Source organism: Pocillopora verrucosa, chromosome 10 (assembly GCF_036669915.1).
Source record: "Pocillopora verrucosa isolate sample1 chromosome 10, ASM3666991v2, whole genome shotgun sequence".
NCBI classification, from domain to species: Eukaryota; Metazoa; Cnidaria; class Anthozoa; order Scleractinia; family Pocilloporidae; genus Pocillopora; species Pocillopora verrucosa.
The window spans coordinates 1,340,269-1,364,498 of NC_089321.1; the positions used below are offsets into that span (position 1 = coordinate 1,340,269).

At 38.1% G+C, this 24,230-nt stretch overlaps 2 protein-coding genes across 2 annotated transcripts; one reads left to right on the top strand and one right to left on the bottom strand.

The window, feature by feature from the left end:
* Positions 1-1,424: 1,424 nt before the first annotated feature.
* Positions 1,425-23,971, bottom strand: LOC131781066 (myosin-10). The gene is made up of 17 exons (XM_066173518.1): positions 23,734-23,971; positions 22,192-22,473; positions 20,288-20,467; positions 19,879-20,076; positions 18,903-19,250; positions 17,713-18,261; positions 14,636-14,914; positions 13,113-13,856; positions 11,800-12,450; positions 10,904-11,398; positions 6,578-6,680; positions 5,993-6,056; positions 4,391-4,425; positions 3,525-3,585; positions 3,067-3,123; positions 2,176-2,235; positions 1,425-1,790 (listed from the first exon to the last, which is right to left on the bottom strand). The coding sequence occupies exons 2-17, from the start codon at positions 22,454-22,456 to the stop codon at positions 1,731-1,733; spliced, it is 4,149 nt and encodes a 1,382-aa protein (XP_066029615.1). The 5' UTR covers positions 22,457-22,473; positions 23,734-23,971; the 3' UTR covers positions 1,425-1,730.
* Positions 7,646-10,305, top strand: LOC131781065 (CDGSH iron-sulfur domain-containing protein 3, mitochondrial-like). The gene is made up of 3 exons (XM_059097710.2): positions 7,646-7,842; positions 8,949-9,059; positions 9,967-10,305. The coding sequence occupies exons 1-3, from the start codon at positions 7,678-7,680 to the stop codon at positions 10,129-10,131; spliced, it is 441 nt and encodes a 146-aa protein (XP_058953693.2). The 5' UTR covers positions 7,646-7,677; the 3' UTR covers positions 10,132-10,305.
* Positions 23,972-24,230: the final 259 nt, after the last annotated feature.

The following is a 24,230-nucleotide window of genomic DNA, read 5'->3' on the forward strand; positions in this document are numbered from 1 at the left end:
TCACGTTGTCTATTATGCAAATTACTTAAACCACGTGACTCCTCACTAGGGCCAGTTCCCTCAATGGGTCTCAATAGAGTGATGACTTTATCGCCTAACGGTTAAAACGTTGATCAATTTACGGTCATCGTTTGATATCTTTCCATTGTTGTCACCAGAAAAATTTTCACAGGTAATTTCTTTTACTAATAACGGTAAATAAGCCCGTGGCACTTGGTTACTTTCGGCACCCCAGGGGAGGGCGTTTATTCGAAACAGAGCGCTTTTTTCTTTTATGTGAAACAGCAGAATTTGCGAAACAAAGCTTTGATTGTGGATCGGGAAGACTGGAAAACCGACTTGTTATCCCTAGATCCTTCCTGGCTAGAACACCTAGCCAAGCACTCGTCGCAAAATTTGAAGACGAGATCATCTATTGAAGGAACTGCGCATTCACGTGGACATAATAGTTGAGAGGCTGGAACGAAGGACCCCCTTTGAGTGTGCAATTAAAGGCAGATGAACCAAGGTTGATGGCAGTGTAGATGTACTCTAACAGCGTTATCATCGGAACAGAACAAGGGCGGTTATTGGAATGTGGTGTGAGAGTACTTACTCAATATGGAAATTCATTAGAATCGGGGCGCTTATTAACAAAAATAAATTCGAGGGGGGCGTTTACCAAAGAGGGGACGTTTATTCTAACGAAGGCGGTAAATCTAATCATTACGGTAACCATTAAATCCGAGCGAAAAAGAAATTCGGCCCGTAACTTATTGCATGGACCTCGAGCTCGTATAGTAAGAGGTATTTAAGTGGACCCATTCTTGACGCGAATTAAGTGTCTGAATAACCGAAGCTGGCCACTGGTGAAAATGGTTCTCGTGACAGGTCGGTTATTACGCTTATTAAACCAGTTAACAATACACATTTAGGGAAAGAAAAACACTGAAGTCTTCCTTCGGATTGGCCGTTGTGTTTATGCATGCTCGAAGGACATACTGCATGTGATCGAAACAGTCGAACCATTTACCATCTAGCAGCTTCAACCCATGTAAGGTCGTGCAGAACCAGAATTAAATCACTAGTCGAAAATGAGTAACTTGTTCCAAAACCTCAGACTTAGAAAATTTGACTTCCATGTAAGTTAAACATTTCCTAAAACATTCTACAGCTTTAGAAAGCGGATTAAAATTTAGTTTCAGCTGGATTTTCATTACTGGACCAGAAAAGCAAGTCCGGACAATCGAAAATCCGGATAATCGAGGTCTGGATAATCGATGTTTGACTGTGCTTTGATTACAGTCGACAAAAATGGTGTTACATAAAGTTTGTTTCTACCATTCTTTCGCCGATTAACGCAAAATGATTTATCTTGACACTACCTCTTAGACGAACAAACCAAAGACGCAAACATGGTCTATTAAGATTGAAGGACACAACTGTCTGTTCACCTTAATTTTATTTTTCTCTGACGAAAACTACAAAAAAGAAATGTTCTCTATTAGGTTCAGCGGTAAAAAAAATGACCCGGCAAAAAATTAGGGTCTATTTATTCGAAACATCATATTTTTCATCAGTCACTGTGGCTAAAACGTGTAGCGAAATCTCTTCAGTTGCACTCCTTAAAAAAGCAGCGCTAGACGTGTAAACTTTCCTTAACAAATACGCAATTGACGTAGAAACATCTAATATAATCATAAAAATAATGTCTTTGTTTACTATGTCTTCACAGGGTTTAGGACTGAACATCAGTTATTGGCAGCCTTCTCTACACTTTTACAAGCATCTTTCAATTTTCCAACCAGATCCTACCAGGACAAAAATAAAATTTAAAAGTCATAATCACATACAAGGGTATCTAAAGACGAAAGGGGGTAGACTTTAAAATAAACTGTGGTGTTACATCGGCGGCGGGTATCATAATATAATTTGGTTTTATAAACTGAGTTGATAGTGTAAATTGGCCACCGTAAAGAGTTTCTGAAGCAGAGGTTTCGAGCATTAGCCCTTCGTCAGAGCGAATGATAAAAGGTAAAAGCTCCAAACCTTAGCTTTAAGAACTCTGTACATTATCAACTCAGTTAATAAAACCAAATGATGTGAAGAAGAGATTTTTATGCATCTACACACATTCTGCAGTGATCGGATTCAAGGTTTGCTTATAAAACTTTAAATAACTGAACATTCGTCAACCTGTAATTGCTCCATTGTACACGAAAATTGTACATCTTCTCCCTTGGTCTTCCCAGCTTCCTGCGACGAGAAAGAGAAGAATTAACTTCTCATTATGATATAAGGGCATTTCCAGGAATGATTGCGAGATAAAATAATAATTTAAGAGGACACTATTATGACAATGATGTGTCAATAGCAAAATAAATTTGGGGTAAAACCCAGGGAGACACGGTCACGTAATGGTTAACGCACTGGACTCTGGGTTGAGGGGTCTGGGTTCTAGACCTGGCCAGGTCATTGTGTTGTGTTCTTGGGCAAATCCCTTTTCATTCACAATCCCTCTCTCCCTGACCCAATAGTATAAATTGGTACTGGCAAATTGTCTGAGAAGCTTGATGAAATGCTGGGAGGTATCCCATCCAAGAGGGGGGAAGTGGTGATACTTCTAGTCACTTCATGCTAAAGAAACCATGGTATGCTCCAGCTGAGTGGGCACTAGGCTTGACCACAGACTTTACCTTTAACCTTACATAACACTCTGCCATTTTACAATGTGGCCCAAAAGTCACTTCTTTATGTAAGAGTGAAGCCTTTGATATGAAAATGATATTTCATTCTTGAGCAAATGACTAGCTGTTTTGGAGGTTGGTCCATGTATTCTAAAGTTTATTGAGATTGGTCAGAAAACAACTGACCTGGCAGAATCAAACAAGCTTGTTCAGAGTTATCTGAGTTTCACAGTAAATCTCAAGAATTAGACATCATAGCGGGTAATTAAAGCAAGAATCTGACATACCAGTACATATAGAAACCAAATAATGACTACCAGGGATTGTAGAAGTTTAAGTGACTGAACATAGAAACTAGAATTGAAATGAAGAAATTCAACAAACTGTACTTGTACTGTACCTCAGTTTTAAGTGTGATGAGATATGTGGGTTTGTTTACTTTCTCCATCTGATTATTCTGATAAAAGACAGAAATACAAGTAAAGAAATAATTTCAAGAAAAATTAGATGTTTGTTGTCCACGTAGTGACACAATGCAGGGCATCCAAATTGTACTATGAAACTTTTTCTGAACTTCTCTGCATTTATTCAACTTTTTGTACCAAAGGAGCTGAGTTTTTAAATCAAAGTGGGTAAGTTCCTAGAGAGACTGTTATGCTACATAAGTGGAGGATATTACAGAAATTATTTGGTTTCATCAACTGAATTGATAATAAATGCAAAGTGGTTATTGCAGTGAATTTCAAAGCTGACATTTCAAGCAATAGCCCTTCAACAGATGGAATGAAGAAGGGCTAATGCTTAGAACTACAGCTTTAGAAATTCTATTCAGTGGGTGATAAAACCAAACCAGTTTACCTTAATGTAATAATCTAGTCTCCAATCCACATCCACAACATGAGGAAATGAACCTCCTGTTCTAAAATTAGAAGCACAGCAGAAAATCCTCTCAATCAACCAACAATCAATCATGAAGAATCTAGTAACTTGAAAGTCTACAATCCATTGAAAATTCTTTTTTTTTGTAACATAGCACGTGTTCTTGCCCTATATAAGTCCTATAATGAGCTACTATGAACAAAAGCTTTTCATTCACAGTTATCGGATAACTGGATCAAATGTTCTCACTCAAACCAAAGTATAAAATGTGGCGTATTTTTGACCAGCCAATAGGGACGTTTCTTTACTTTTTTTTTTGTGCAATGAGAATTTCACACTCTATCACAATAAAAGGCTTCTTGGTGCAGATCCTTGTTGTCACTCTGTTATGAAAGAATTTGCTCATGCTTTTAGCTGTGCATATATTGAGTCATGGATGCACTTGGGAAGTTTGGAGAGCACTCAAAAAGCTGAAGTTACTCTTGGCTGCACCTCAAGCTACTCTTACGCATTTTTCATGCTCTCCAAACTTCCTGCATGCATCCATAACTCGATATACGCACACTAAGCACAGACAAATTCTTAATTATGCTCCAGGCTTAGATCACTTGTTAATTAGTAGCATGAAATTTATTTAACACATTAATTCCAATGGGGGACCAAGACAGAATTTCTCCTTACAATATCTAGCAGACAAAGAATGAGAATAAAGAAAAAATAACCATGAGGGGACTATTAGTGGATCCACTACAAAATTCTCCAAACTAACATCATAAGAACTGTATAGCAGACACTCATGAGAATTACAAACAAGATATTATGAGTGAATGAAGGAAATCAATTACCTGGCAAGCAGTGCTTCCAAATTAGGTTTATAATCCTACAAAGTTCAAATAAAGACGAGAGAAAAAGTAACAGTAAGTTACAGGATGACAATTTTCTCCTCAATACGATCAACAGATGTGTCTACACTTGATACGATTCAACTGCTATGAAGCTGTATTGTACTTTGTAAGGTAACCTATACCCATGTATATTAACCCTTTATCTCCCAAGATCTAATTGTTAATTCTCCCCTCCAGCTGCAACACATTTCCTTGTAAATATGTAATGAGAATTTGGTATTACATCAAGGAAACAAATTCTATCTGATAGGTTTGAATATTCTCATTACCTGTTTGCAGAAAAGTGTATAGATATTACAGGAAGAAGTTAGATGTTAATCATTTTTGGGGATTAAAGGGTTTAAATGCTTCAACACCCAAGAGGTGACTAGCATCTAGTTTCTCCTTACAATATCACCTCTGAATCAAATGTAAATGTCATGAGAATAAAGGAAATGATCACCAACTAAAGAAGCTCTTGCTTGTTCAATAATTTCTCCTTGTCAGCATCATAAAAAATATTTACAGAATAGTAAGGAGAATATGCATACCAATTTTAGGGTGTAAAGGGCTACATGTATTTAAAGTTTTTGACCACTGAGCCTAAAATTCACTGTTTTTTCACATTCACTGTTTTTCCCAGGTGATGAAAAAATTTCAGTATGGTTCTTTAATTTTTTCAGAGAACAACTACTGCAGTTATGCATCTCAGAAGTGGTTTTCTATATTGTTTCTTCTTAAATTGAATGGTAGCCTGCATGTACATTCTTAGCAATTTGAGTTGGTGCATAAAATTAACCCTTATACTCCCAAAATCTGGTCCTTAATTCTCCCCTCTATCTGCTACGCATTTACTTGTAAATTAGTAAAGAGAATTTGGTGTTAGGTCAAGTTAACAACTTCTACTTCATAAGTTTCAGTATTCTCATTCCCTGTTTGCTAGATAATGTAAATATGTTATAGGGAGAAGTTTCATGTTGATCACTTCTGGGAGTTTAAGGGTTAATAGTTGAACAAACTTAAACAGGGGCAAAATCCAGGATTACACATAAGTAAACCTAAAAGCTGTCAGTGACCTCCAATGGGTTTAATCATAAATGATTTTTGCTAAAAAATACGATTTCAGTCAAGAATGATATGCCTTTGTAAGTAAAGCTGAGCCTCAAGATTAAGAGAAAGATTACAAGAAAAAGAGTCTTGAATAATTTCTACCAATTTTACAGGTTTTTAAGTCGTTTTAAATATATTATCTATTTTAACTTTTCATCAAATTATCCCACTAACTGGACTATTTGAAAAGGCTGCAAGATCTGATGCCTAGAAACAAGAAACCTCACAAACAACAAACACCAAAAGGTCCAAAAGGAATAAGCCAAGACTAAAAAAACCCATCATCCTTGCCTGAAATTTCTCATTTTCAGCATATTTTTTTTTATCTACAGTAAGGAAGAAGGCAGTTAACCAAAAGCTTTAAGTCTTGTACAAATCATTTATTTGTAATCTCCACTAATAAATTATTGTTAAAGTGAAGCATGGTTCTGGTTTTTCTATTTTGTTACATACCATAAAGTTTTTTGTAAAATACTCTATTCTTTCAGTGCCCCATTTGCAGTCCTCCAACACAGAGCTGCAACAAAAACAAGTAGCTTTTTAAGTAATATCATTTTGACCTTTTAAACAAAATATTGATGTCAGAAAATAAAAGAACTCTTTTAATTGAGTTTTTAAATCTCCTCATGCAATTTCAGTTATTCACCCATCATAAATACAATAATTGATAATCTTAGTACGAAGATTAAAAAATCTTCAGAGTACTAACTAATTGTACCAGATTATCCCTCATTTACATATAAAATTTATTTTAGTGAGGGAAAAATTTGAAAATTGTTAACCATCCACCCCTCTTCTCCAATAAAGTGGGTATGTTTCAAAAGAAACTGCAGTGCTTGCTTAGTAGGGTATAATTTGGTTTTATCAACTGAGTTGATATTGAGAATTGGCCTCCATTAAAAGTTTCTGAAGCTGATATTTTGAGCATTATCACTTTTTTGGAGCCAATGATGAGGGGCTAACACTCCCTTCTCTCTATGCATAGCCTTTCATCTAATTACATGATGGGTAATTATGTTTGAAAAAGTTCATGTTAACCTTATAGAGGATGAATCACAATCCATCTTGATAGCCTCCAATATCATTGTCACTAGGCCAGCATATGCTTGCTTAAGAGTTGCTGAATCAACAGTGGAAATGTCTTCATCACCTGCAGAAAGAAAACAAGATCCCTTGTTGTTATTACACACAGGTAGATAAGCCTCATTACAACAGTCACCGATACCAATACAACCTTGTGATATGAATAAAGGGGGTAAGTTTCTAAAGAAACTGTGGTGCTGTGTTGGTGGGAGAGTACAACAGGGTAATTTAGTATTATCAATTGAGTTGATAACATAAATTGGCCACCATAAAGAGTTTCAAAGTTGACATTTCGAATGTTAGCCCTCTGTTAGAGCAAAGTGATATGCCAAACTGTTTCAGTCTTTTTAGGGTAAGTATTGAAATTAAGATTTTCATTTGATTTCTCTTTCCAAAATGCAAATCAGTATGGGGTAGGTGGGGCACTGACCAACATTTCCCCACCCTCATTAGAATTTGAGATTTCAACATCATTTCTGACAGAGTGCTTCTCAGAGTTAGGAAAAAAACCCAACAGAAAAATGGACTATGTCAGTAAATCTGAAGATTTTACTCCATTTTCAACAAGTCATTAATTCAAAACGAGGTATATCAACAGCTGTGAATAATATCTTTAAAATACACCGAACTTCATAATCCCCAACCCGCCCCCTGCTGGCAATCTATCAACTGCCTTGCTGTCACGATCACAAGACCATCTCTAGGCTGAACTTTACGATTAGGAAAATAAAACAAGGTAGTGACTGACTTTGTAAAACTTACTTGAACTGATCGTTAAACTTACTTTTGAGGGCATCTTCGTTCTTTTTCGTTACTAAAATATCCAAGGTAATTTGAACCAGATTTCGAAAACTCCGATCGCCCACACGAGACGAATCTCCACAAAGATTGAGCCCTTCGATTGCTACGCTGCTCAACTCCATAATTATGTTCCCTCTTCAACTCTTCAGAATACCAGCTACATATATATTTTTTTCTCCGCAGAAAACGCAGTGTTTTGATTTCCTTGCAGAGACTTTCAGAACTCGAGTAACAATTGGTTTATTCCGCTGACCATGTTGAATGAATGGACATGGATGGGCTTATTTGAAGTACCGGACCATGCTTACAAATCGTCTCAGCTGGAAGGCAGTTTGGATTATTTTGTCCTAATTATGGCCTTGTTCTTGCGGAACCCCAGACTCCTTACGAACCAGCGTTTCTGTCTACAGTTGCAGCAGGTGAGACACTGAATTGAAGGAGCCATGATTGTAAGTTGTACTGTACAGGTATACTTTTCTTACGTAATACACAGTTAGGCCAGTGGAAATGACAACTGCACTGAAAATGCAGCTGTTCCATCGGTCTCTCTGATTTTAGCTCCCAAGACCTGTCAGTAAAAAGGTTCTCGAAAGTGATATGAGTTGTTCGAAACTTATTAAATCTTACAATTTAGCTCCTTGATACCCTCCTCCCCTAAGGTGACCTTATTTACCTTTCAGATTTTTTTGGACATGGGTGGGAGATTTACCTTATCGGATTCTCAGGATTTTTAGCAAATCTGTCAAATTTAGGTTTTATTAGAAGTAATCTCGATAGTTTTTGAAATACCAGATAATGACTGCATGATCTTGCTTTATGATCAGATCAAGTGTTAATTCAAACACAACTTTATTTTTTTCCTTAGCAGGCCACAGGCATTGATATCACCTTTGACTATTTAAAAAATGGGCTAATTCTAGCTCACTGTGAGCTAGGTGGCTTTTCTTTTTCAAGTGTACATACACCCCCATGTATCGGATGCATGTTGTCACAGTAATTCATCGTGTCCTGAAGTTTGTCACACAATCTCCCCCTCCCCACCCTTACCCCCCCATTTAAAAAAAACTTTTTAGAGGGAAGAAATGAAATCTAAGAATGGCTGTGATTGTGAATGGCTCAGTGTCCTTCCCAATGTCAAAAGGATACAGCCAGAAGAGGAGTTAATCATGTGACTTTCTTTCTCTTGAATTAGCAACATGGCTGGTGTACAACTTGATCTTACTGATTCATTGTAAATACATGCAACTGCATCACTGGTCTGTTAACATTTTATGATGGAATCATTTAAGTGCATACAGTTATAACAGGCACATCACTGACAGTGGCTTCACTTTCCAACCATTGTTACAGGTTGGATTTGACCAGGCATGATGTGATTGCATAAATTTATATGAATCCATTAGATAAAGTTGTCCTGCCAATACGACTCCTCCACTCTGAATGATTTCAGAAAAATAAAATTTAATCACAAAAATTACTGAAAATGTGATTTAAAAAAAAGTTAATCCTTTATTTTCCAATGAAGGTTTTTCACTACTGTGATGCAACAGTGATAGCTGCTAAGGAGCCATTCCAAGTGGAACTTGTTGAAGGGAAGAAGTATTCTTGGTGCAAGTGTGGACTAAGTAAAAAACAGGTAACTTCATATGCTTATAAGGATGAGCTCACAGTAAATTGGCCAGTGTAAAGAATTTTAAAGCTGACGCTCGAAACTGCACCTTTAAAACTATTTATGGTGGCCAATTTACGTTATCAACTCAGTTGATAATACTTAACAACCCTTTTTTACCCTCCTACTGACACAGCACCACACTGAGTGTCTTTGGAAACTTACCCCCTTTATTCATTTGAGCTCACAGTAGATTATTATAACCTGAAAGAAACACTGTTTTGTTGATATTGGGAAGTGATTTTCTAACTAAGGATTGACATGAAAAGAGTTACTTACTGTGGCTGACAATTTGACAGCCTCAGGGGAAGGTTTCATCAAAATAAGATTGTGAGTCATGACTGGACAATGGCACTACATGATCAAAGAATTTCTGTGTAGAATTACCAAAAGTAACACCTATGTCGTCTTCTGGGGTGTATTGTAATAACCCTACATATTGAATTTGGGGTATTCTCAAAGAGGTATCTCACTTTTGCTTGTGACTTTAAAGGGTGCATTATGAAGGGAAACCCAAAGAAATACTCTAAGTTATTGTTTGAGGGTGGAAAGCCTTTCAGACCTTTTCTGTAACAGAGCAGTTCGAACAGATGGATGAAGCAATTTTTGGAGGAGGGGCTATTGCAAGACAAGACTAAATAATTGTTGCAAAAGATCTTATAAAAATTATTAAAAGATTGTGGAAAGCTTTCGTCCAAGGGAAAAGTTAAAATGGTTTAAATGAGTCGCCAATGTACATTTATCACCAAATGGTAGTGAAATATGCAGGGAGGAGAGGACTTCAGAGCCGGTTGAAAATCTGCTTGGCCATTTATTAAAAAGAAAAAATGAAAAAAAAAGAAAGCTTTTTTTCAAGTTCTCGTATTCCTTGCAGCCATTCTGTGATGGAAGGCATAAAGTGACCCAAATCAAGCCAGTCCGGTTTGTGGCAGAAGTAACCAGCTCTGAGATCTTCCTGTGCGGATGCAAGCAGACAGGTTCGCCACCATTTTGCGACGGAACTCATGCCACAGAAAAAGTCCAGTGTGCAAATTTATGACAAAATCTGTTTTAAACAGTTACTTTTTATGGAGACACGTAGTCACTTGCGGTCAAACTTTGAAAAAATAAGGGAGAACAAACAATTAATTTCAATTGTCCCGCGGGTCTGTTCCGTCGCAGATCAAAGATGACGTTAGAATGTTTTAACAACAAATAAAGTGTCATACGAGCAGTTGGTGATGTGAGTAATTTTTCCGTGCAGAAATGCAAATTCAAGAAAGGGTAATGCCCTTTCTTTTCTCCTCAGAATCTTGAACTCGCTAACTTTCGCGTCACGAGTTCAATGTTACACGCTTTCATTCTCCAAAAACAATGACAGGTTGATAAGCGGTTAGAATTGGTCTGAATTATGTGCTTGAATGAGGTTTGACTGGAATACTTTACTTCGAAAGATCCCGACGGGCCTTGATTTCCCAGGCCCTATCGAATAATTCTCAAATGGTAAAACGTTGTGCCTTAAGGCTTGACCAATTTTTTAGCATTTTAGATTAGCATTTGCTTGCAAGGGGAAACCACAAGTCCACAACTTGAGTTCAAGGTGATTTAATGTTAGTTAAAAATTTGTTTTTTTTTTCTTAGTTAGTCTTCCTTTTTTAATGACTTTTCTATGTGTGACTCTACATGAAATACACTAAGAAGCGAAAGGAAATTGAAAAATCCTTTAGTGCCCTTAGTTAATTTATCGATTTTTTCGTTCTATTTATAAATTCATTAACTGTCGAGTCGTTCAATAAGGACTCCATACAGCTCAATACCAGATAAATAAATACTATGTCTCCCTGAAGAGTTCTTGCTCGTCTGAAAAATCCTGAAATACCGAAAAGCTCCGAACTCCCCATCGACACACCAGGTTGCGGTGTAATATGGGTAAGGCTCCTTAAGCCCGCGATCATTCTCGTGTTTCTTTAACAGTTTCCAAGTACGTCCGTCCAACGATCCTTCAAGCCGCCAATTACGAATGATTGACATACCGTTGTCTCGCCCATGTCTGAGAGTGTAATGGGTGAGATAAAGAGCATATTTCTCGCTCAAGTCAACACACCACCACGATTTTTCCTCGTCTTTGGTGCCGCTTAATGATCCGCCTCTCCGAATATCTAGCAGATCACTTGCCGAGCCTTGTTCGTCAGAAGATCGTGTGGCGATTATTCTCGTCGGAAAAGCGTTTGAGCTACTAGGATTCACCCATGATGAGGTACCAAAATTTGTTCCTAGCGCATAGATGACTCCATGTCTATCAAAATCCTTCCTGTAGTTCAAAACACCTAGGTTAAAAAAGGACAGAAAATATCATGAATGTGAATATTCTTCTCGTAAAACTCTACAAGACAGAAGAGATTCTAATTCATCGGGATTTGTTTATTGGTACATCAATCGATCGGTAATCAGTCAGATTATTCTTGTTCTAGAGCGGTATATTTTGCCGCTCTGAGGATTGCTCTTCCCACGGCTTTAAACGCGGGAAAACGCGAGTGACCAAGCTCTTCCAAGGGCTTTAAGCGCGGGAAAACGCGAGTGACCAAGCTCTTCCAAGGGCTTTAAGCGCGGAAAAACGCGAGTGACCAAGCTGCGATTGGATTTTGTTTAATTTGATTGGTCGATGGGCTGGCGTGAGTTTCTAGACCAATCACAGAGCACACTAATAAAATGCAGTTACCATACTTACGTCCTGGCATGCTCCTTAGTCTTGCGATTTCTTCCCTCAACGCTTCACAATGACAACGATCCAAGAAGTCCTTACGAAGTCGCGCAAAGTCTTCTTCCTTTTGTTTTTCTTTCTCACCAAGTTCAACCTTCAATTTCGCCAGTTCTCTCAGGGCATCTGTCTTTCCTTTAGCCTCAGCCGCCATGCCTTCCTTGGCCTCTTTAAGCTTCTTTTTCTCGCGAGCTAAGTTTTTCTTCACCTTGACGAACTCATCTTCGGCTTTTTCAAAATTTGATTTTTCTTTTTTCAGTTGGGCGGAGATCTTTTGAACCTCTGATTTTTGTTTTTTCAAAAGCTCGTTTAGTTCTTCATTTTTCCCTTGCAAAATTTTCATCTCAGCAATTTGTTGTTCGTTCACTTCACACAACATCTTTTGTAACTCTTTCTCAAAGTCCCTCGTCAAGTTTTCATGTTCTTCTCTCATAACTTGTATTTCCCTTTGTAGAGTCTTTTTCTCCTTTGTATGCTCAGAGCGAAGATCTTCAATATCTTTGTTTAATGTCTTAATTTCTTCTCCAAACTTGACTTTCTTTCCTTTGATGAAGTCTCTCTCAGTTCGTAATAAGGTACATTCTTCTTCTAACGCATCACAACGCGAACATTGATTATCCTCTACGCAAAAAGAAAACAAGTAAAAATAAATGAGCAAACCGAAAATAATAATTGATGGTCTCTACCCTGCTTGACTGGACTCTGTATATTCCGATCCAATCTACACAGCTATGATACTTATGCCAGACAGTCTCGTTAGTGGTGATGATGCATAGTCCTCCTCCAAAGCCATTCGGAAAGAAGTAGATTATAAGCACTTGTGCAAAACGAGTAGATATAAACCTCTGTAGTAAGGGAAACACCCAAAGACGCCAGTTCTGTTTAAAACTTATTGTGAATCAAATACCAGTAAATTCATATTCCCCTTTCCTCCCCTCAAGCGGTTTCGTAAACCCTAAAAGACGAGCACGAACTACGAGCGACTCGTGACGGGCACGAACGACGAGCGACCTGTGACGAGCACGAACGACGAGCGACCTGTGACGAGCACGAACGACGAGCGACCCGTGACGAGGAAGAACAACGAGCGACCCGTGACGAGCACAAGCTACGAGCGATTCGTAACGAGCACGAAGCGCAAAAGACTGAATATGGTGATTACGACGACTCGAAAGACTCAAAAAGGTTAAAAAAAAAAGCTGGCGTAAAAAACCTGCTGCGTTTGTTCACAATTATTAAAATAAAATATAATCCGCAATGACAGATATACTTTACTAACTTACCTTCAGAGTCATCCTGCTTCATTTCTCTGGGAGACGTCGCTCGGTCGTGAAAACTGGCACTTCTTTTCCTTTCCAAACTTTCGAGGGTGTCCTCGAGTTGTCTCTCAAGCTCTTCATATTTTTGTTTCAAATCTTCGCGTTCTTTTGTTACATTAGCCAAGTCTTTCCTTGCCTCATCTAGCAGTTCTGTTGAGATGGCGCTGTTTTTGCGAAATGCGAGCTTCATCTCCTCGTCTGCATTTCCAATAAGATGAAAGTTTGGCTCGTACCCGTTGTAGATTTTAAGCCCCACTTGCATGGACATCAGACTGGTCATATCAGGAGAGTTGCTTTGATTTAAAGTATTATTTTGGTAGCCTGACAGTTTTTTCGCAAGTTCTTTATTTTCCTCGGAGGTCTTTTCAAAGTTTTCCCTAAGGTTTCTCAAATCATCGTCCAGCTTATCACACATTTTTCTTAAACGATCTGTTTCCTCAACGAAAACTTCTTTAGCGGACAATTCCTCCTCCGTGGTTTTGATTTTATTCTCTAATTCTTTAACTTGTGCTTGCAAAATTCTCTGGTCGTCGTTACTTCTCACCATGAGCGTTTCGTGTATGCTCTTTAGCTCCTTGAGTTCTTTCTGCGTTTTCCTGTGATTTTGTTGCTCGTTTTCTAAACCTGTCCTTATCAGACGAACTTCTTCACATAACCTTGCACTGTGCGTTCTTGCGCGGTTAAGCTCTGTCTTTATTTCCTCCATTTCTAGAAAAGAGAAAGCCATTTAGGAACATTTTTGGTACCCTTCAGTGTTTTTATTTTGTAATCATTCTATTTTTTTTTTGTTCAATTATAACGGTTCTCCTCCATTTCTTAACGTTCATTGGTGCAAAAAAAATTTGGAGTGATCTGGGTCTGAGTTCCACTGAATATTTTTATATTCGGACGATGGGCTCAAGTTGTTCAAGCATTTGTTGCCCAGCTCTATTCAACTGTCATGCTCTATTTTGGTAATCAGTGGGGAGTATCATGTCAGCAATTAACCTCAGGTACCGGATGATACATCACTTCAGCCGCGCTAAAATAGCCTCATCTTATAAATAGAATTTGTTATGTATTTTGCTTGTTTGTTAATTAATCCTGTAGGACTTTGCTGGGCCTTGCTATGAATGATTAAAGAGTTAAGCGATTATAGATAAGAATGATTCCACACAAGTAATGCCTAAAAAATCACTGCGTGTTTCCAACCGGGAAAACTTTACATATTTATGTCTTTATTTTTCGATTCATTTCCCATTCCTGTTTTTAAGGAATAAGTATGAGGATCGATCGAGAAAAACGTCACTTGGAAATTCCGGTTCCACAAATAAAATCCGCATGCCTATTGTCGATATAGATTAAAAAAGTTTTTTTTTTAACGTAAACTTATCATGACCTTTCGAGGCTCACCCACCACTCCTTCACCCGTCTACATCAACCCCCGCCCCTTTCCTCCCCAAGTATTTCTTCTACAATGTCATTACTTCCATTACTGGGTGACTTACCAGCTTCTTTGACCAAAGGAGTTGCTAAAAATGGCTGGATTTCTTGTAATGCTGTCACAAACTCATCAAAAGCAGCTGGTCCTCTCCTGGGTAGGATCTCTAACAGTTTGTCTGTTCTGTCCTCTCGTGTGGCCTTCACCTTTACTTCCTGTTCGTCTGTGACGTCCAATACGTTTACCAGATAAGGTAGAAGCTTAACTGGTTCCAAGTCTCTCCTGAGCGCCGACCAGTGGCGACGCAAGATGTCTCGATGCCTTTCATTCATGTTGTCTTGGGTTCAACACCAGTCTCTATCTCAGAAGCGTCGTTAAATTTTTCTGCAAAGTGCAACTTGCCAACAACACTAGCCTTGCCAAGAGAAACCTGCGGGTTTAAATGCATTTTAACTTTCAACAATTGATAATAGACCCATTAGGTTTGGTTTTCGTTGTCCTTCTCTCACACGAATTTCTTCCGCTTTCATGTGCTATGACATGCCACTGTAGATAACATAAGCCATGTCATTAAAACATAGGATCTTCGTATCAAATTTTTTTGACATGGATTCGCAAAAACTAGTAGAAATATATGGCGATCAAGCAGTTTTTACTCGATTATCACTTCAAAGAAGCTTTGACTTTTCAACTATTCTGCAAGTTTCTATGGCCGGAAGGGACTCTGCATAAAGATGACTAAAATTTGCAAATGAATAACTTTTCTTGCGTCTCAATTGAATATCTTAACAATAGATGTTCTGTTCAGGTGGTCACATTCAAAGAGGTATTGTTAACTCCAGTACACCTTAGTGTAAAGAAAAGATTATTCAGCTCATTAATTAATACTTGTACTCTCGGTTTTAGAAGTCGGCAAGTTTTGGTAAATAAAATGTCACCTTTCTTCTGAGACAGTCTTCAGGCCATAAAGAATAACAAGCCTCTCGGTTTTGTGAGATAAAGAGTGTTATTCTACGCAACAGTGATATCCGCTAATCTTTCTGAACACTCTCAAATTGTTAGTTGCGCTCAGAAGAACGTTGTTATGGTGCAAATTTAGATACTATTTTACTAAGGCGTTGTTAATTTTACTTCAAGCTCTTCACTAAAGTACTTTGCACGTGTTGTGTGTTAGTACGATGCTAAGTGAACCATTTACTAAATATGCAGTGTTTATATTAGCGAATATCGTCCAAATAGTCCCACTGACAAGAGTTATTGTATATTGTATATCTTTGATAAGTGTAAACAAGGTTGTTAAAACTCGCCATGAAGTGATTAAATATTTAACTGGCGTGAATTAGCGGGATGAAATGGCACTTTTGGTCAAATGTTAGGAGATGGAATCTGTACAAAACGCATCTTGTAGCTGTGCAAGAGGTCAAACTTAATGATACTATAACACAAGGCTTAGAAGAAATATGTTCTTCTCGTAGAAGTTGAGCATAACGTTTACGTTGGATTTATTGTCAGAGGTTCAACAAAGTGAAAAAAGCACTCGAGTTCAAGATGGATCGGTTGAAAACCTACCTCGTACTGATTCCTTCAGCCAAAAGTCGAAGAATATTCCACCACAAAGCAAGTCAGACGAGTGCAAACTTTTCTACCTCAGATGCGCAGTCAGCTGTATTATCAGTGCTGGAATCTGTGACACTTTTTTCACGTTCCGTAATATTTTTAAAGCAACATAACTTTAAGTTAAGTTGAGGACCTTCTGTCAATCAGTGAAATAGTAATACTCAATTTCATCAGAACATGGCAAATGACTCACCACGATTCTCCATCAGAGATATTCAGAAATAGTTTTTATACAGCGTTACCTTCAAGTGTGTTTGATTGCAGTGACGTAATCTGCCGATTTTACCGACCAATCAAACACTTGATTGCCTTAGCAACCTGTTGCTATGGCTGCAATTTTCTTATCGGCATACTGATTAAGATGTTGTCACAAGATAAAAAGTTTCCCGCAACTTGCCTCGGAATTAGGCGACGAATTGTGCTGAAGCGTTAAAAATTATTCTTTCTTCTTAATGCCACTAATCTCTTACCAAATTGCTTACATTTTCATGTTATGGAATTTCATGTTATAATAGGCTATATCCCGAGTGGATTGTTCGGTTACTTTACCAGTCTCGTGAAATGTCTCTTGGACAAGGAAAATTTGTTGTAAAAGAGACAAGAAGTCTCCATCAGTCCTTCAAGAACGAACGAAGAAGACAACTTCTGATTCTCAAGACGACCATGATTTTCTCTAGATGACAGTTCTTAGTACTCTTTTGACTGACATCAAAAATACATCATATTCTTCAAAGGTTAAGAAATTTAGGGCCCACTCGTCCATTAAGTCGCCTTGAATTAGTTATTTTACCTTAGAGACCCACCTTTTCCCTCACCATAAGGAGTTATGAAAACGTAACTTACTTTTACATTAATAGAGAAAATATTCCCTTTCTTATCCACATGATCATCCTCATGCCCCTATCACTTTCCACCTTTATCTGGCAACTAAATAGTTGAGTGAACCCTAAAATTTCTAATCTTGGTAGACTATTATGCTGCAATTTGCTTCGATTTTTTATGTCGCGTAGAATGGACAAGAGCACAGCGAGCACATAGGCAGGTAGGCACCTGCGTTTCCCCGGAAATCTAGGGGAGAAATACAGATTCTTGTATAAACTGACAGGAATCAGCTTTTGTGACAGAATCCCTTTGTCTCTTGCCGCGTAAGTTTGCAAATTACTTATTCCAAGTTTAAGTTCGTTTTTAAGGGGACCGAGGTCTAACCTAAATCACACTTTTACGCAATCAGTGGGCCTCAGGCTCTCTCTAGAGGAGTGTTAATTAACTGATTAAATGCCCTTTTTCGGCCCTCTTGACGCTGTTCACAAAAATAAATGTACGGATAAAAGGTTCCGTTAAATCGAGGATTTTTTAGGACACGGTTTTGTTAAACAACGTCTAAACTTTTTTAAACGAGACTAAGATGTTCCTTGAATGGAGGTGACTTTCCAATGAAAAAAGTAATATCAAAAAATTGAAAATGCCCAAAGCTTTCCGAATCCTTAGGGTCTTCAACCTTCTTGAATTACTGGCATACTTGTTAACTATTGTAACCTTCCATAAGTACACCGTACAGTTCAATCCCAGATAGGTAAATACCATATTCGTTCGAGGAATTCTTTCCTTTCTGAAAAACTCGAAAAAACCTATAAGCTCCAACTTCTCCTTCAATTGGCCAGGTAGCGGTATACGAAGAGGGTTCACATAGCTTGCTATCATTATGGTGTTTCTTTAACACTTCCCAGGTAGACCCGTCAAACGACCCTTCGAGCTGCCAATTACGGAGGAATGAACCACCGTTGCCCAGACCGTGTCTTAGAGTATAATGTGTGAGATACAATGAGTACTTCTCGCTCAAGGCAACACACCACCATGATTCCTTCACGTTTTTGGTACCGCTTATCTTCCCCTGTTTATGACAACGTTCAAGCAGATCAGTTGCCGAGCCTACTTCGTCAGATGATCTTGAGGCACTTACTCTTGTGGATACACCACTCTTGCTGGGATTTACCCAACGCCGATTAGCTCCGAAATTCATTCCCATCGCATAAATAACTCCACATCGGTCAAAATCTTTTTTATAGTTAAAAACACCTGCATAAATAAAAACAAAATTAGGTGAAAAAATGTTCCCCGAGTGGACACCAGAAAGTAAGATAAACTCCTTTGTTGTCAGGTTGTTCTGAGGTAAAAGCATTCTACGCTTGCCATGGCTTCTCAAGCCGATAGCATTGACAGATCAATCAATCAACCGATAGATTATTCTTCAAATACTTCAGATACGCGGAGCAAGAAATCCATCCATTTTTTTGCTGCTCCTATGGTCAAAGAAGTAGGTTAGTCACCCAGTGATGGAAGTAATGACATTGTAGAAAAAATAAAAGTTAAATGATGAAGAACCTGAAGAAAAATCTTTTACATTTTTCACGAGCTTGGAACAAAGAAACAACTATCTTAGTCCCACTCTGGACTGGAATTCGAACCTCACACCCTTCGATTTCGCGGTCTTAGGCGACTTGAAACTCTTTAGAATAGCCTAACTCTAAAAATTTCGACCATCAATATTTGCGGGATAATCCATTGATATTATAAGGAAAAGTTAGATATTTATTAATTCTTGGATTTAAAATGCTAATGAAGAGGTCCCTAAAAAAATAGATTAAATTTAGACACAGTGTTTGCGAAGATCCGTAGCCGTTCAATGAACGTGCGCTTACTAAAAACAGGTTACTTACGTCCGCACCCTTCTCTCAATTTCTCCAGTTCATTCAAGGCATCTCCCTTAGCTTTAGTCTCTGCCTGCAGTTCCTCCTCTGTTTCTTCTAGCTTCTTCTTTTCGGCATCCAAATCTTTCCTTAACTGGTCATTATCTTCTTTAAGTTTTTCAACTTCTTCAGAAACTTTTTTATTTTCCGATTCTTCTTTCTTTAACTGGTCTTTCAGCTTGGCTAATTCTTGCTCTTTCGCATTAAGCTTTGACTTCTGTTCCTTTTTTTCTTTCTCCATCTTATCTGATTCCTTTTTAAGATTTTTGAGCGTAGAGTTCAAGCCTTTAATTTTTTCCTGGTACGAGTTATTCTTCTCTTTAAAAACAAGCAAATTCATAATTGGTGGACGAAACGGAGGAAAAACGAGATCTCTCGAAGTAAATCTGAACGATTGTCGCAGGCTAACTGCAATTTAAGTAATTACATAATAGAGGCCTGACAAATTTAAGCCTTAATAGGATTCGAACCCACGCCTCCTCCCGGATTCTGGTTGGGCGCAACTACCAACTGAGCAACGAAGCCACATGTTGGAAGCTAGGCATCTTTCAGTGAATTCCGCGTTCCCGCAGAGGAATCTCATCACATAAATCATACAGTGACCTAAGTTGCGGTTAAAATGATCCTCACAGGCAAGCTGAAATTGAAGAAATAACTTCAGTCTTTTCTGCAATCGGATTGCAGCAAATAACTTACGAAAATCATTCCTTCCTGACTGTTCGTATAGTTACCTGCATGTGCTCGGGGGTGATGAGAGCCTCTTTCAGGCTTTGAGAGACCGAGTCAAATGTTATGCCCATTTTTCTGTAATATTTAGCTTCTCTATATCACAAGTTTCGTTGATAATTTGAAATAAAATGCAGCGATTGCAATCTCTTTTCGATTCGATAAACTAAAACTTCTATTCAGGGTACACATCCAGTATTAGAAAAAGTGTCTTCTTTACCTGACAGCTTCTTAATTTCTGCTTTGCTTTCAGCATCTAGTTTCTCTTGTTGTCTCCCAAGTTCTTCGATTACTTTCTGCTTTTCTTTATTCTCTTGCTGCTTTTTCTCAAAAGCTTCCTTCATTTCAAGAACTTGTTTCTTTAACTTCACGCATCCTTCTTTTTCGTTGATCAGCTCTTTCTCTATAACTTCTCTTTCTGCAAGAGAAACAAACTGTACACCTCTTAGACATGAATCAAATTACCCATTCCTGACAATATGGTTTTTCTAAGGAAAGATATTAACTTTCTTACGAGCGTGGACTAAGAAAAACATGTTTCCTTTGAACTACCAAAAGTGTTTTCCGTTAACAGGTGTTGGTATGATAGCTCTTCTTTCAACTTTCAATTTCAGTCTTAAACGCCACACCTTTTCTGTAATTCTCGATCAGAGCTTCGTTTTGACGAGTTATTTCTTCGAGTCTCCTTTGTGTTTCCTCATGCTCTTTTTTCTCTTTTTCCAAAGCTTCTGTTGCTTCATCAACTTGGTTACTTCTCATCGCACTACTTGCTCTTTCATTCTTAAGCTCTTCCTCCATCATTTTTATTTCTGGAAATGAGATAAATAACACAGGTTAATAATTACTGCAGTCAACTCATGCTCATAATTACGTGTCTTATAAGGGAAGATGGAACCATTTAAAGGAGACTAAGAAATATATCTATTCCCTAGACCTTCCGACTTCGCTTTTGGAGGCTTTACCTACTTATCAACAGAATAATAGCAACTTTTTTCTGGTAATCGGCAAAGGTGACGATTACCGGTCGTCTGGTACCCAGTCTTTTTGTATACAGCTAAGTCGTTTCGTACCCAGTCAGTTGAGCCGTTTCGTACCCAAACTGATAAAGTATGTTTTCCATGTTAAGTATGATAAAAGTAAGGTCGGTTTCCTATTGTGAATAGCAATATTACCTGCAATAATTAACTTATGCTAACGTAACGTCCATTTCTGAAGCGCGACCGCCGAGCCTGGAACGGAAAGTCGTTGGACAGACGCAAGCAATATTTCCACTAGATGCATATTTAGGTACTTATTGACTGAGTGGGAGGGCCGGATGTGAAAATATTTGATGATGTTCGGACAAAGCGCAGCTTGTTTTAATTAATGCCACAGACTGGCAAGCGCGGGAAAACCGAAAATTGATTCTTCAATAAATATACACAAGGACGAAACTCAGAATTCATCGAAAAACGTCACATGTTTTCTCATTTGTGTTTACTGCAGTCACTCATTTTTACAACAAAAGCGAACAATGTTTTTTTTCTTTTTGCAACAAAACCGTATAAGTGCACTAGAGTCGAACGGCTTTTTCCGGCCCTGCAACAGTCAGCTCTCCCCCAGGTTTTCTATGAGAATTCCGAAGTTAGTACCCCTGATAGCAAAGGGACGGAAAAAAAACACACTTGCACTAGATGTTATTGTCGAGAAATTAACAACCAGGCTATTGTACTAAAAATTTCACACCTGTCTTACCCTAGGCAATAACTTAATTGTGTCTGTTATGAAGTCACAAGTATACAAAACAAAATTTTCTTGTATCTTATTCGCTTGACTCTACTTACTTGTCGTACATAACACTTGACGTCTGTTCCCGCGCTCGCGCGTGATATACTTAATATAAATGTATGTTAGGATGGGAAAGAATCGATCAGCGGTTTGGGTACGAACCAAATCAAACTGGGTACGAATCAAGTGAATTGGGCATGAAACGACCGCTCTCCGTCTCCATTGTGAAGCGAATGAAAGGCTATTGGTGGTTTAAATGCTGTAGGAAGCATTCTATGCTCTCACGGACTAAGTGACTGATGAAATGACTGATTAAGTTACTGCTTGTTCTATAAAACTCTTCATGTAGAGGTTAACAATAACAGCGGAAACCGGACTCTCCTTAGCTGCGCCTTCGGTCTTTTCATAAGTTGATGCATTGTACTGTACTTCGCCTGAAGATGACTAACAGTATCAGTCGAAACGTGGTGATCCACAGCCGAAGTGACCACATCGTGAGACGAATGATTACTTTTCTTTTTGAAAGAGTTATTTACCACAGACTATGACCAATCAAAACCTATTTTACGATATCAAAGAAAATAGTTGAAAAGGACTTTTAAGGCGCAACCTAACAGATTTAATGTGCTGCTGCAGTGTACTCCTTTGGCCTCCATGTTGCCCGATGTTGATTAATATTAGAAAAAATGAATTAGACTGCTATTTACAATCGCAAAGAAAATCGAAAAAAAGGCTGTTGAATCAAGAATTGCCTTAACATATTTACCTGCATTTTTCAAAGTAACAGCTAGGTGTGGCTGTGTCTTCTTCAGTCCTTCCACAAAAACATTAAAAGCATTATTTCCTCTACGTGGAAGTATTTCTGTTACAAGCTTGTCTACCCTCTCAATTCTTGCGCCCTTTTCAAGCACCTCTCGTGCGTCTGTGACGTTCACTACAGAAGTTAATTCAGGTAATAGATTCTTTGGTTCCAGGTCTTTTCTGAACTCCGACCAACACTGGTGCAAAATTTTCCGATGCCTGTCATTCATCTTCTTTCAGATTCTCTCTGAAAATAATATGTTATATACTTCGGTAAATGTTTCTTCTTTTTTTTTTACTCTTACGATTAAGTTTTCCAAGAAATTTAGATGGATTTTCTACCGCACGCTTTTAAAGGAGTTACGCAATGATTTGTGCATCATGATAAATGGTCCATTCCGTCTTAACGTCATAAAAAGTTATCCAAAATGTCTCGACGTCATTCCTTTCAGTCACGGTATTTAATTAGGGGAAGCAGACATTTGTCCCTAGCTAACTAAAGCTGGTCCATTTTGAGATTGAGTTTGCAGAGTTTGTATATGAGCTTTAAAAAGGGGTTTTGTTAGGGCAGCCTTGTCAACGAACAATAATTTTCTGTAGAGATCCTCAACTTAAGTTACTGTCTCGTTATCACAATTTTGAATTCTTACAGCAAAAGAGATCGATTCGTAAATCTCGTGTCTAGCAACCCCAAATTGGCTGAACTTCAGTATCTCTCGTGTTCTTGAGGTCTCAACATTATAGATTACCCAATGTAATGGAAGAAAAGCTCGATGAAAAATATTTTTGATGAAAGAATTGACGAAGAAAAGGAGTAGGAAGTAACAGGTAACGCAAGAAAACTTTCAATTGAACAAATTGAAACCACAAGTGAAGCCAGTGAAAGAAACCACTTGAGTGTTTTAACATTCATTTTTTTCAGCTAAATTACTTCCAAATTAAAGGATTGGAAATAACCGTCGATAGGGAGCCAAAGGCCTAGTAACCTATAATACGGAACATTCAGTGACGTCCTTAAAATCATGTTATTTTATACGAACCGTAAAAATTTAATGTTAATTGCCGTGATTCCCTCATGATCATTTTTTTAAACCCGTGAAACGTGCAAAGCAGTCCCCCCCACCACCCCCCCATCTGAATTTCTGCCCCAACAATTGTCATTCATTGTCATTCACTGCTAACGAGGAAGAGTTCAGAATATCGTTCGAATAATTGTCTCTGAGAAGAGTAATTGCATATCGTTCACCTAAATTAAGTTTAAAGAAAGTTGTTGAAATTTTCCTTAATGAGATTAAATTTTAGGGTAACGTGAATAAGCTGGATGAAACAACATTTTCAGTCATATGACAAGAGACGTGTCTCATACAAAAAGAATTTCGCGGCACCTCTGAAAGGTCAACGGTATCATTGCACAAGATTTTACGATGAACAACGTCAGACCTTGTATCAAAGGCCTAACAAACTGAAAGTGTCATTCACGTTTAAGATGGACGAGTTTACAACCTACCTTGCACTTGTTCTTTCAGCATGAAGTGTAGGGAGTTTCGTCTTCGCATCAGACCCGACGCGTGTCAATATTCTTCCTGAAATGCGCAATCGGAACAATTTGTTCGCAACAACCTAGCTTTGAATTAAACTTCGTATCACTGATAAGACCTTCCGTTCATCAGTGGAACAATAGCACTATGTTCGTTGGAAAAAGGCCGAAAATAAGCCATAAATCTTCATATAAGACGGTCACCTCATTATCTAACGTTAACTCTCAGGTGTGTAATTACAGCGTCCTTATCAGCCATTTTCCCAGCCAATTAAATACTAGAATACCCCTTTGACCTGTTGTTTTGGTTGCAGATATATTAACTTTATTGAGGTGCTGATTTGGGACTTACCACACTGCCAAAAGTTGCCCCCAACTTGCCGTGGAATTTTGAACTTTGATCAAGCAGTACATTGAGCGTACGCGTAAAAAGATTAGCTGACTGTCTTCCCTCAAGTATTTTTGAC

What these genes read in the sequence shown, in the direction of transcription:
- LOC131781065 (XM_059097710.2), top strand. Translation starts at nt 7,678, where the DNA reads ATGTTGAATGAATGGACATGGATGGGCTTATTTGAAGTACCGGACCAT. An exon ending in TCTGTCTACAGTTGCAGCAG is followed by an intron (nt 7,843 to 8,948) that starts GTGAGACACTGA and finishes TTTCCAATGAAG; the next exon opens with GTTTTTCACTACTGTGATGC. An exon ending in GTGGACTAAGTAAAAAACAG is followed by an intron (nt 9,060 to 9,966) that starts GTAACTTCATAT and finishes TATTCCTTGCAG; the next exon opens with CCATTCTGTGATGGAAGGCA.
- LOC131781066 (XM_066173518.1), bottom strand. Translation starts at nt 22,456, where the DNA reads ATGAATGACAGGCATCGGAAAATTTTGCACCAGTGTTGGTCGGAGTTC. An exon ending in GAAGCAGGATGACTCTGAAG is followed by an intron (nt 12,451 to 13,112) that starts GTAAGTTAGTAA and finishes CTTTTTGCGTAG; the next exon opens with AGGATAATCAATGTTCGCGT. An exon ending in GAACTCTTCAGGGAGACATA is followed by an intron (nt 6,681 to 10,903) that starts GTATTTATTTAT and finishes CAGGTGATGAAG; the next exon opens with ACATTTCCACTGTTGATTCA.